We start from the raw sequence: 13,264 nt of genomic DNA, 5'->3' as shown, positions 1-13,264 counted from the left end.
CACGGAGTCAATCAGTGCCTGAAGGGAGTGGGAGACAGAGAGAACAGTCAATTTAGCCGCAATTATGAAACGCGGAGGAGAACGTGAACTAGAGACCTTGCCCACCCGTACTCTCCTCTCTATCGGCGGGCGCGATCTTTTGGCCGTGCTGGACAGGAAATGGCAATATGGCCCTTGCGGCCGCAGTAAAAGCACTCACGGGCCCTCCATCGACAGGCTCGTTCCTCCGGGGAAATTTGAGAGCGTCCGATTTGCATGGGTTGCTCATGCTCGTTGTCGCAGTCCGCGTCCCAATGACTATTTCCGCTTTCGCCGGAGGCCGTTTCTGCTCGCCCCAGGGACCTCTGGGAACTGTAGTTGCCTACTCGGCGACGTGCCCTCATGTGTTCGTCTACCTTTACACATAATGTCATAACTTCTGACAGGGTATCAGGCAGTTCTTTCATTACCAATTCGCTTTTTAGTTCATCACAAATATTGTTTAACAAGGAACTGGAGTAATGTGATCGAATTTCCTACTACAGGTTAAAAATCGTGCCGCCGCATTTTGCACTAATTTCTGGCGTGACAAAGTGCCCAGCCCAACCCTTATTAAAAGGGAATTACAATATTCCAGACGTGAGGTGATAAAAGCATGAATAAGAGTTTCCAAATTCTGTTTGGAAAGGAAAGGCTTGACCTTCAATAGGCTGATTTTAACACCCAATTTACATGACCATCAAAGGTAAATGTGGAATCAAATTTAACACCAAGATTTGTGATTGACCTTTTCAGATGGGAGGTCAAATCACCAAAATCAACATCTGGAGAATCAGTAGAACGATGTGGGCCAAGTAAAATTGCTTCCGTTTTGTGATCATTAACATTTAGAAAGTTATTTGCCATCCATGATTTGACATCGCTAAGACAGTCGAGCAGAGATTGACATGGGGAGGTATCCAAGTGACTAAAAGGTAAGTAAAGCTGACAGTCATCTGCATACAATTGAAATTATACTTTGTGTTTACGAAATATTGCGCCAAGAGGGAGTAAATACAGTGAGAAAAATAATGGCCTAAGGATAGATCCCTGGGGCACACCCCAAAGCAGAGCAGCCACAGAGGACGTGGTCAACCCCAGCTTAACACAAAAACTCATTTCATTTGATTTTATCCACGACAATGCCAAATCAGAAATTCCCACACAGTGGTGTAAGCGGGAGATCAGCAGGTCGTGGTCCACTGTGTCAAATGCAGCTGTCATGTCCAATAAGACAAGCACAGCATATTTACCACGATCAGTCGCAGCAAGAATGTCATTCATAACTTTAACAAGAGCTGTCTCCGTACTGCGAAAGGGCTTAAAACCGGATTGAAAGATTTCAGACAGCTGCGAGTCATTTAAATAGTCTAACAGCTGGGTATGTACAATCCTCTCCAAGATTTGCTTAAAAAGGGAAGCTTGGAGATCGGTCTAAAATTTGACATAACAGAACTATCAAGGCCAGGGTTCTTAAGTAAGGGATGTATGACTGCATGTTTAAGCCCACTAGGAACTTGACCGGATAACAGACTAGTACTGATAGTTTTCAGGAAGTAAGGTCCAATGGCAGGAAATACCTTCTGGAGAAAGCGGGGAGTAACAACATCGTTCAGGGAACCACAGGGCTTAGCATGTAGCACCAACTTCTCTAAATCAAGCAGAGAAACTGGTGCAAAGGCATAGAACAGGCTTAAGCAAGGAACATGCATGGCCGGATCAACAATATATAGGGTCGTAGGCCTCAGGCTAGCAATCTTGTCCACAAAAAAGGTAATACATTTATTGCACATAGCCTCAGAGGATGGATACAGATTACATCACATAAAAAAAGCATCAGCATAACAGCAGAACAGTAGAGAATACAAAATGAGGGGGGACAAACAAAACAAGAGATAAACAAACAAGCAAACACAAAAACCAAAAAAACAAAGCAAAAAAACAAAAACAAAAAAAACCCACAGCCAGCCTTTGACTACGTGGGTCTTGCTGCATGCCACACTCTGTCATCCCTGAGAGTGCTTCGTCAGAATCCCAATGTCTGTCCCACTCTAAGTTCTAGTCTGATCCTTTTATTCTGGACAGATATGGATCCCACTTCAGGTGGAAGCTCTCCACTTTATTCAGAAGCCTGTATGAGAGTTGTTCTAGTGCAGCGAGTCTCCCTAGTTGAACATGTCATACAGAGACAGGTGGGGTGGAAGCGGCCTTCCACTGGGAGATAATGAGTTTACGCCCCAGCATCAATGTACCCACTCAGCAGAATTAGGCGGCGCATGTTTAAGGAGTGATGGGTCCCCCAAAACGAATAGTCTTGATGAAAAAGGAATATCCCATTGTATAGTTGATTTGAAAAAATCATCTATCTCAGTCCAAAACATTTGAGTTTTATGACAGCCCCAAATCATATGGGTCAATGTGCCCATCCCAGTCTGACATCTCCAGCATTCAGGGGACTGTATGAGGTTTGCCCTGTACAGTCTGTGTTGCGACCAGTAAATTTGGTGTAGTAATTTGAATTGGATTAGTCTCGTTCTAAGTTCCCTGGACACCTTTTTTACTATACTGCAAAATCGTAGTCCATTCCTGATCTGTAAAAACCACACCAAGGTCAGCTTCAAAAGCTGATCGGAGGGCAGGTATCCCTTTACTCGTGCCCCAAGCATTGAGTAATATTTAGAGACTTCACAACCTCCCCCAAAGATTTTTTTGATGTAGCTGAGATATGCAATAGTTGGAGGTGGTGTGGAGGAAGAACCAAAGGTTTTGAGCAATAAGTGCCGGAGCTGCAAGTACCTCCAAAACTGACTCTGTGGCAACTGAAACTGCGCTTTAAGGTGATTGAAGGACTTGAGAATTCTCCCCTGATACAGGTCTCCAAGAACAAGTATCCCTGTCTGGACCCAGGGTCACCAGAAGAACGCAGAGTTTGGGATTGAGCCATATGGAGGCCTCAGTATGAAGGTGGGAGTTAAAATTTATAAGCAAGGCCACCTTCTTCCAGGCCGTCTGCAGGAACGAAAGAATGGGGTGGGTTTGTATATCTGGCGAGAGCTTGGTGGTTAAAATGTGCATCGGAGGGAGCGGTGAGCACAAATTACTCTCAAGACTAAACCATGGTGGGGCTCGTTCTGGAGGGAGAGCCCACTGAACCATGTGTCTCAGACTGAAAGCATAATGGAAAAACAGTAAATTTGGGACCACCAGGCCACGCGACTCCACTGGTTGCTGTAGCGTTTTAAGCTTTATTCTAGGATGTCTGTTATTCCATATGAATTGGTTGCATAATCTGTCAAATTGATGAAAATATTTTGATGGGATTTTTAGCGGGAGTGTTTGGAGTAGGTAATTAAATTTTGGAGCACAAAAATTCGAGCACAATTCATTTTGATGATGTTAACTTTGCCCCAAAGGGTGAGAAACAAAGGGGACCATCTAATTATGTTGGTTCTGAACTTTCCAATAGAGGTTCAAAATTAGCCTGAACTATGTTAGATAACAAAGGGGGGAGTGTAATGCCCAAATATTTAATACCAGTCTGAGGCCAGCTGAATTCCCCCGGCTGGAACAGGGTTTTGGGGCAGAAGGCTGTCAGAGGGAGCGCTTCAGACTTGGACCAATTTACTCTATATCCTGATATATTAGAGAACCAGTTAATAATTGTTAAGAGAGCAGGTAGAGAGTGTTCTGGCTGCGATATCTGGGCCAGAGCATCATCAGCTTAAAGCATCAATTTGTGATTATTATTGTGGACCTGGATACCTAAAAAATCAGGGTCTCTACGTATTGTCGCTGCCAGAGGTTTTAAAGCTAGAGCAAAAAGCAGAGGACTCAGTGGGCAGCCCTGTCTTGTACCTCTGTGGAGGTCGAAGGACTGTGATATAATACGGCTCGTTAAAATTGATGCTCTTGGTTGTTGTAGAGAAGTTTGACCCACCTTATGAATTTTGGGCCAAAGCCAAATACTGTCATGATCCTGGGCCATGTTGGCCCAGCATTCTTAGTTTTCGTGTGTTTTGTATTTTGTTCTTTATTTAGGCCATGGTTCCTGGGTTGTTCTGTTAAGATGTTCCTTATTTGATTTCCCCTTGTGACTTTACCCCCTGTGTGCCCCTCTGTGTATCTGTGAGCTCTCGTCTCCCCTCCTTGTGTTTTATTCCATGTTTCTCCAGCCCGTTATGTCTGTGCTCTCCCCGTGCTCTCTCTCTCCTCCTGTCTGCACCTCTGTGTACTTCCCGTTTTACTTTGACAGTCTCCCGTCAGTGTTGTGTTTACTCCTGCCCTGTCTCGTTATGGTTATCTGTGTCAGCTGTGTTCCTTGTGTGCTCCCACTTCCCTCGTTAACTCTCTGTGTATTTATGTCCGAGTCTCCCTCTGTTCGGTGTCGCGTTCTCCCTCATTCATGGCCGTGTGTTTCTCCGTGTAATATGTTATAGTTTCCAGTTTAGTGTGTATGGTTTTTCTCTCCAGCAATAAAGCTGTGTTTTGAGTTCATTCCTGCCTCCGTGAGGTTGCGTTTGGGTCCAATTCCTGCCTGCCACACAGCCGAATCATGACAAATACTTCCATTACACAAAATAGAAAACGCCACTCTACCCTGTCGAATGCTTTCTCTGCATCTAGGGAGAGGGCTATAGCTGGAGAAGAGTCCCCCTCCGGGGATTTATTCTGGGTTGCCCACATAATATCAATTAGGCGTCTAATGTTATCGGCAGAGCTGTGAGTCCGAATAAAACCAACTTGGTCAGGGTGTATTAGGTAAGTCATGACCTTATCTAATCTGGTTGCTAGTACCTTGGCTAAAATTTTGCAATCACAATTGATCAAGCTTATTGGTCTGTAACTCTTACAGTCAAGCGGGTCTTTGTTTTTCTTTAAGACAAGGGAAATAAGTGCCTCTGACAGTGTTGGTGGCAGGCTGCCCTTATCCAGGGCCTCCTCAAGTGTTTGCAGGAATAAAGGGGAGAGCTCCTCTGCAAAGTTCCTGTAAAATTCTGCTGTAAACCCATCCAACCCAGGGGCCTTGTCAATTGGGAGGTTTTTGATTACCCTTAAGATCTCTTCCTTTGAAATTGGGGCATCCAGGGAGTCCACCTGTGTCTTAGAGAGAGTTGGGAGGTTGAGGGGGGAGAGAAAACTGTTAATTTCCTGTCAGTTTGCTTGTACTTCTCAGGCGTAGAGTTGCATATAGAAATCTCTAAAGGCCTCATTAACTTCAGTGGGTTTTGACACCATAGTGCCATCCTGTGCTCTAATTGCTGCTATGATAGTCTGAGCTTCTTTTTGTTTAATATATCTTGCAAGCAGTTTACCAGGTTTATCTCCATCTTCGAAGTATTTCTGCCTAGCCCGAAATAGGGAAAACTCAATTTTCTGAGTCAAAATTTAGTTAAACTCATATTTAAGTCTAGTTAGGTGGGTCAGATTTGCTGAGCTCATGTCTGCCTTAAAAGCGGCTTCAGCTATGGCAGTCTTCCTCTCCAGATCTATCTGCTTGGTCAGAGCAGTTCTTTTCTTGTACGAGGCATGCTGGATGATGAACCCTCTGATATAAGCTTTTAAAGCTTCCCATTCTGAACCCACACTGGGAGCTGTAGAGAGGTTGATCTGCTCTCTTAAGGAGTGGAAAAAGTTGGGATCAGGCAAAAGGCTTGAGTTTAGCCTCCATCTGGGAGACTTGGGGGGGGGGGGGGGGGGGGGGGGGCTACCAAATGAGCGCAGATGCAGGAGCACCAAGGTGTGGTCAGAAATGTGTATACTACCAATAGAGCAAGACATTGCTGAGGACATGATAGAATTTGACACAAGAAAATAATCTATTCTTGACAGAGCGTTGTGGGGGGGCAGAATAAAAGGTGTAATCTCTTGTGGATGGGTTGAATACTCTCCATACATCTACCAAACCCAAGGTCCTACACATTTTTATAGCGACGGAAGCTGATCTAGAGTGTTGCTGTGAGGGAGTGCTTCGATCCAGTATATCATCCATGACCAAATTGAAGTCCCCTGCTATCAGGATTGGGTAGTCGCCAATATCACTAATTTTGCATTCCAAGTTTCCAAAAATGGTAGGGTTGTGGTGGGAGGGCTCCACTCACACCCAGTGTTGAGGAAGTGTGTTCCTGTGTTTTGTGGCGCGAGATGTGCAGTTGATGTTGGAGAGGAATAAAAGAAGGAGTGAGAACTGAGAGCTCTGTGTCGTTAATGCTTACCTCCACATTGGTGACCCCTGACTCGAGCATGCAACGGGCCGCAGATAACGCAGACTCTGCTATGGATGCATCAGCGGCCGCCGGTCCTCCGCCTCCTGTTGCAGCTGCGTTCGCTGTGGCGCTGAAACTGCCGGACTTTTGGCTCCATGACCCCCCGTCATGGTTCGTACACGTGGAGGCTCAGTTCGCCCTTCGCGGCATCTCGGCTGACGATACGAAGTATCACCATGTGGTGGCCTCGCTCGACCCGCTGGCCACCCGTCGCGCGATGACGCTCCTCCGGGACCCACCCGCCCAAGGGAAATACGCCGCCCTTAAAGAGCTGCTTCTTCGGTGCTATGCCCTCTCCGACGCTGAACGAGCCGAACAGCTCCTCAACCTGTCAGGCTTGGGTGGCAGTACCGCGCTCGAGCTCATGGAGAACATGCTATCGTTGCTTGGGCCGGATGACGTGGGATTCCTCTTCGTCCACCTCTTCCTCCGCCAACTACCGGCCGCCGTGAGAGCTGTCCTCGCAAACTCCCCGCTTCTGCCTGCGAAGGATTATCGCTCCCTGGCTGAAGAAGTGGATCGCATTCTCCTGGCTAGCCGCACTTTCGACATTCACGCCCTGGCTACAGACTTCCACACCTCCACCTGCCTCCCCCGGAGCATCCGCCCCCTTGCTGACGGCAGGGGTTGCTACACGCCGGCACCGCAGAGAGAGCATCTGTTTCTACCATCAGCGTTTTGGCAACAGAGCGCGTCGCTGCCTGCCACCTTGCGCTTTCACGGCCCAGGGAAACGGACCCGCCAGCGCGCCGTAGCAGCCGCGACCGCTGGCAATACAGAAAGGCTGCTCTTCATAGAGGACTCGCGCTCCGGGAGACGTTTTCTCGTGGACTCCGGCTCCCAGAAGAGCCTCCTTCCCCCTACCGCTGCCGACGGACTAGCAGCGAACTGTGGGCCACAGCTCATGGCAGCTAATGGCTCTCCCATCAAAACGTTTGGGGAAAGGTTGGTGACTGTTTGTTTTCATGGCCGGGATTTCCAGTGGAACTTTGTTGTTGCCGCTAGCTCTGTACCTATTTTAGGTGCTGATTTTCTGTGTGCTCATGGACTGCTTGTCGATGTTGCTAACAGACGTTTAATTGATGCTCTCTCGTTTTCTTCGCTACCCTGTTTTACTCGGGCCGCCGAGCCCCTGATTCGGGCTAATGTATTGACCTCCGGGGATGCTTTTCAGCGTTTGCTTTTGGAATTTCCATTGCTGTCTGTCCCTAATTTCTCTAGCACGGTAACGAAGCATGGGGTTGAGCATTATATTCCCACGGTCGGGCCCCCGGTGTTCGCGCGCGCGCCGCCTCGACTCCGCGAAGCTGTCCGTCGCTCGGGAAGAGTTTGCAGCCATGGAGCGCCTTGGCATTGTACAGCGTTCGAACAGTGCATGGGCCTCTCCGCTTCACATGGTGCCCAAATCGGACGGTCGGTGGCGGCCATGCGGAGATTTCCGCCGTTTAAATAATGCCACGGAGAATGACCGTTACCCCATCCCCCACATTCAGGATTTTTCTGCCAATCTCGCCGGAACGTCGATTTTTTCTAAAATTGACTTGGTGCGGGGGTATCACCAAGTTCCCGTGCGCGCCGAAGACGTTCCTAAAACCGCTGTCATTACCCCCTTCGGCTTGTTCGAGTTTTTGCGCATGCCGTTTGGCCTGAAAGGTGCCGCCCAGACCTTTCAGCGGCTGATGGACTCCGTTTTGCGTGGGCTGCCGTTCGTTTTTGTTTATCTGGACGATATATTGGTGGCCAGCTGCTCAGCGAGCCAGCACGAGTCCCATCTGCGCGAGGTTTTCCAGCGTTTGGCAGCGCACGGCCTGATCATCAACCCTTCCAAGTGCCAGTTTGGGTTGCCTGTTCTGGATTTCCTCGGGCACCGCATTTCCGCTGAAGGTGTGGTTCCGTTGCCCGACAGAGTCCAGGCTGTTTCGGCTTTTCCGCGTCCCACGTCGGTTAAAGCGTTGCAGGAGTTCTTGGGGATGATAAATTTTTACAACCGTTTTCTCCCCAGAGCTGCCCACGCGTTGACCACCGACGCGTCCGACGTGGCAGTGGGTGGGGTGTTGGAACAGCGGGTTTCAGGTCTCTGGCAACCGCTGGCCTTTTTCAGTCGTACGCTCCGGGATGCTGAACGCAAGTACAGTGTTTTTGACAGGGAGTTGCTGGCCCTGCACCTCGCGACACGACATTTTCATTTTTTCCTCGAGGGTCGCAACTTTACTGCGTACGTTGACCACAAACCTTTGACGTTTGCTATGTCCAAGGTCTCTGACCCATGGAGCGCACGCCAGCAGCGCCAGTTGGCGGCCATTTCAGAGTTTACCACAGACATTCAGCATGTGGCTGGTAAGTCCAATCACGTCGCTGACTGTCTCTCACGTGTGTTGGTTTCTCCGGTGTATGTCGGCGTGGACTACACTGCCATGGCCGCTGAGCAACGTGCTGACCCGGACGTCCTTGCCCTTCAGTCAACGAAAACGGGCCTCGTGCTGGAGGACACCCCGGTGTGGGACGGCGGTCCGCACCTTCTTTGCGACGTTTCCACCGGCCGCCCCCGCCCGGTGGTTCCTCTTTCGTGGCGTTGTCGTGTTTTTGACTCGGTGCATGCCCTCTCTCATCCCGGCGTCCGGGCCTCGGTTAAGATGGTCAGCGCCAGGTTCGTTTGGCCGGGCCTTCGCAAATCGGTGAAAGAATGGGCGGCGGCTTGTATCCCATGCCAACGCTCGAAAATCCACCGGCACACGCAGGCACCCCTCGAACCTTTCCGTGTCCCCGGTAGGCGTTTCGATCACGTTCATGTGGACCTGGTTGGTCCCTTGCCGCAGTCACAGGGTTTCACGCACCTTTTGACTGTGGTGGACCGCACGACCAGGTGGCCGGAGGCGGTACCCCTGGCGTCCACGACAGCGGTGACGGTGGCCAGAGCATTTTTGTCAACGTGGGTCTCACGTTTCGGTCCCCCTGCTGACATTACCTCGGACAGGGGCCCCCAGTTTGTTTCTGAGCTTTGGTCTGCTATGGCTGACGGCCTGGGGGTCAAGGTCCACCGCACCACGGCATACCACCCGCAAGCTAATGGGATGTGCGAACGGTTTCACCGGTCACTTAAGGCCGCGCTCCGGGCTTCCTTAACAGGTGGCGACTGGGTCGACCGTCTTCCGTGGGTTTTGCTGGGATTGCGTAGCGTGGTTAAAGAAGACCTCGGGGTTTCCCCGGCTGAACTGGTCCTCGGCCAGCCCCTCCGGGTCCCCGGGGAATTCTTACCTGAGAGCCCTCCCCCATGTTTCGATACCTCTTTGTTGCCTTTTCGCCCCCCAAGAGACTCATTTCCTGTTCCTGGTCCTGTGCACCACTGCCTGCCTGACACTTTTGTTCCGAGTTCGTTGGACTCTGCTCGTTTCGTTTTCGTCAGGCACGATGCCCATAGGACTCCGCTGCGTCCACCATATGACGGGCCATACAGGGTTCTTAAACCAGGCAACAAACATTTCATTTTGGACTTTGGCGGTCGGCAGGAGGTTGTCTCTGTTGACAGACTTAAGCCTGCACATGTTATGCAAGAGGATCAGGTGGTCCCGGCCCAGGCCCCTCGCCGCGGCCGCCCACCTGCCACCGGGCTGATGGATTCTGTTTTTTCCCCCAGGAGCGACCCACAATCAACAGAGTCCGAGTCGTCTGCAGCTTTTTCTGGCCGCCAGTGCCAGCCTCGCTCCCGGGCTGGGTTGCCCTCTGTCAGTTCCCCACCCCCCTGGTTCAGCCGTTCCGGCCGTTTGCTTAAGCCCCGGGTCCTGGACTAGTTCTGCTGGGTGTTCGGGGGGGGCATGTGTGGTGGACCACTAGAGGGCTCCACTCACACCCAGTGTTGAGGAAGTGTGTTCCTGTGTTTTGTGGCGCGAGATGTGCAGTTGATGTTGTAGAGGAATAAAAGAAGGAGTGAGAACTGAGAGCTCTGTGTCGTTAATGCTTACCTCCACAGGGTCGTCAATGTTTGGTGCATAGATGTTGCTTAAAATCATCCTATGGCCTTGAATCTCAGCCAAGAGTAGCAATGTGGTGGTGCATTTAAACTGTAGCTGCTTATGAATTAAAATTGTTACACCCCTACTCTGACTGCTGCCACACGAAAAAAATACCTGACCCACCCAATCACAGCAAAGTATTTCTGACTCTTGGGGAGACAAGTGAGTCTCTTGAAGAAAGACAATATCAACTTTTTTTGATTTGATAAATGTCATGATCTTCTTTTTTTTAATTGGATGATTAAGGCCCTTTACATTCCAGGTCATTAAGGTAAGGGCCCTTTGGTACTTATTCGCCATCATGCAGTATGTATCAGACATATAACAGTGGGGTAACTTATTATTAAAACCAGGAGTTCAATACCGAGTGGACAATATTTGGAAGGCTGGCTGTAAGTAAAATAGGGGGGTATGGAAGTAAATAAAAATAACAGCCGATAAACATATAAACAGATACGTCTGGGGTGACCAAGAACACTAGTCACCCTCAGGTGGGCTATGAGCCCCAAAAAGCAAAACATAAAGTTTATGGTCCGTGACCAGTCGAACAGTCATAAACAGGACCCATCACCAGCAGCAGCAGCATAACAAGTCAATGTAATATGAGGAGAGCAGTCATTCCGGGACTTAGCTACCTGAACACACCTCTATGCAGGTTGGTTAGAACTGTCCCTTGACAAACTGAGAAGGGCTTTATGACAACTGAATTACTAAAAGAGGAATTTAATAATCTTATTGAGCTTCTCTACCAAGCAGATTGTGTCGTATTCTCAAAAGTAGCACAACTGAATAAATCAAATCAAACCGCGAAGCCCTATAATATTGAAACTAAACAGTTAGGAGGTGCAAAGTATATCGTGTATAGCATGTTAATTAACGCTAGGGCAAAAAAGGGTAGCGTTTAAATCCAGGCCTTTGACTGTAAATAACTCCCTTAAGGTAAAGACAGAATGTAGTCCTGGGGTTTTTTTGGTCGGTAAACTCATGTCTGTCCTCCGTCATTTTCAGCACCAGCACCGCTGGGAACAGTAGGGAGAACTTTATCTTCCTTTCGTGCAGCAACCATTTACAGGGATTCAATGCCGCTCGTTTGTCCGTGACAAGTTTGGAATAGACAGGGAAGATTATGTTGCGGTGGCCGTTCCAGCTCAGCTGGCCCAGCCTCCGAGCAGGTTCCACGATCCGTTCCCTGTCCTGGAACGTGTTCAGAGTTTCACATCAACTATCAAGGATGATCTTTAATGAAGTTTTGAATATGATGCAACCAGGCTGTCCCAATGCAATGTGTGAGTCTAGCTAAACTCTTTCTGCACTGAAACACTGAAGATGTTCTATTCGGTCAGTCTGCTGGGGAGCATCCTTGTTTCTGACAAGGAGGTGGTAGAAAGATGCACAATAAAGACCTTAAAGCCATCCTGAACAACTCTGATCACCCACTTTATAACATCTTGATGGAACAAAAAAACCCCCCAAAAAAACCCCATCAGTACTGGAAGACTCGTCATCTCTTTGTTCTCTTTGTTGTAAAACAGAGAGATTCAGAAAATTATCTGCAGGTTTTTTCAGTTCTCATTACAAATGGCAGATAAGCTATTTCCCTCTGGAATCATAAAATGTATTCTTATTCTTTTTATTGTATATAAGGCATTGTCTTTTTTGTGGTTGGAAGCAGGAATTTTCCTTTTAATGCCATTTGGAAGTAATAGAAAAAGTAGCTCATATAGACAAAGTCAAAGGGCTTTTACTCTGAAATGCAAAATCAGACAGATTTGATATTAACAGGATACCACTGTGAGGTTGTGTGGTGTTGATATGCACTGCAATTAGCCTGTGGAAACAGGAATCTTCCTTTCACCAGCGTTCCTAAGTCACTAAAAGAGTAGGTTATATATGGGCAATTTCAAAGGGCTTTTATTTTGGAAGGTAAAATCAGACTGGCTTGATATTTACATGGAACCATCGTGAAGTTGTATGCTGTAAATATAGACTGCAATTATCCCGTGGAAACATAATATTTTCTTTTAAAAGCATTCTGAAGTCTTGAAGCGATCACAGGAAAAATAACCGCGGGTGAAGATAAACTTTCAGGAAGTTAAGAGATTATCAGTAAGAGTGAAGAATGCCTCAGATTGACATTCTGAGAAATACAGAACTGCATATTACACATTCAAATAAGAAATATAGGGAAATAACATATTAATGTTGTCACCAAAATATTGCAACTTTAATCACTAAACTAGGCCAGGATCTAGATCTAGAGCTCAGCCCCAGATATCTTTTTGAATTCAGGGATGATGTGAAGGGGAAATTATAGTTCAGTGGTGGAGTCTAATGGAGGCTGCTCTTGTTCCTCAAAAACTGGAATGCTCCATTTCATTTTGCAAATAGTAGGGTGATATTTTCCTAAGTAATTCCTATGTGTTGATGTTAATTGTTGTGGAAGTGGAATCTTGTACGATACAGGTTAGAGAAACAGAATACAACTGTTGCAGCTCACTTTAGAACTAGTTAGCACATTAGTAAATGTATTTGTACCCCACGCCTTCGCCTACAGGAGAGGCGCATGACTGTTTTTAATTTCCACACCGGAACGTTAATGTGTGATCGTCCATCCCGAGGGAGGAGGGGAGAAAAAGGCAGACGCGGAGAGTGAGCCGTGAAGTGTATCATGTGAACCACCCGCATCAACACAGACGCAGTCAGACGCTTTGGGAAGGTGACTGAAACACTTTGTGCTGTGTTTGCGAAGAGGACGTCCGATTTGTATCCTTCCTTTAAATGAGACATAGATGTGTTTCCTTTTAGAAACGCCGCGTAAATCCGGTTAATTCCTCCTTTAAATTTTGTTTTATTATTATTTTTATTTCTGTTATCAGGTGGCTCATCAGGGCACTCTCGATGTGGATCTCGACAGAAATTACAGTTATTGCACTTCTTCTGCAGCGCTGTCCCCATGTGAGCAGATATTTAACC

The 13,264-nt window shown here is 47.9% G+C and overlaps 1 protein-coding gene across 1 annotated transcript in view; it reads left to right on the top strand.

Annotated features, from left to right (window-relative positions):
* Positions 1 to 13,189: 13,189 nt before the first annotated feature.
* sctr (secretin receptor) overlaps positions 13,190 to 13,264 on the top strand; it is a 38,632-nt gene continuing 38,557 nt past the window's right edge. Inside the window, exon 1 of the mRNA XM_063497645.1 lies at positions 13,190 to 13,246. Coding sequence (XP_063353715.1) covers positions 13,190 to 13,246 — 57 coding nt within the window. The remainder of the gene's footprint in view (positions 13,247 to 13,264) is intronic.

This window comes from Pelmatolapia mariae, linkage group LG16_19 (genome assembly GCF_036321145.2).
Source record: "Pelmatolapia mariae isolate MD_Pm_ZW linkage group LG16_19, Pm_UMD_F_2, whole genome shotgun sequence".
NCBI classification, from domain to species: Eukaryota; Metazoa; Chordata; class Actinopteri; order Cichliformes; family Cichlidae; genus Pelmatolapia; species Pelmatolapia mariae.
This window is presented reverse-complemented; position numbering and strand designations above follow the sequence as displayed.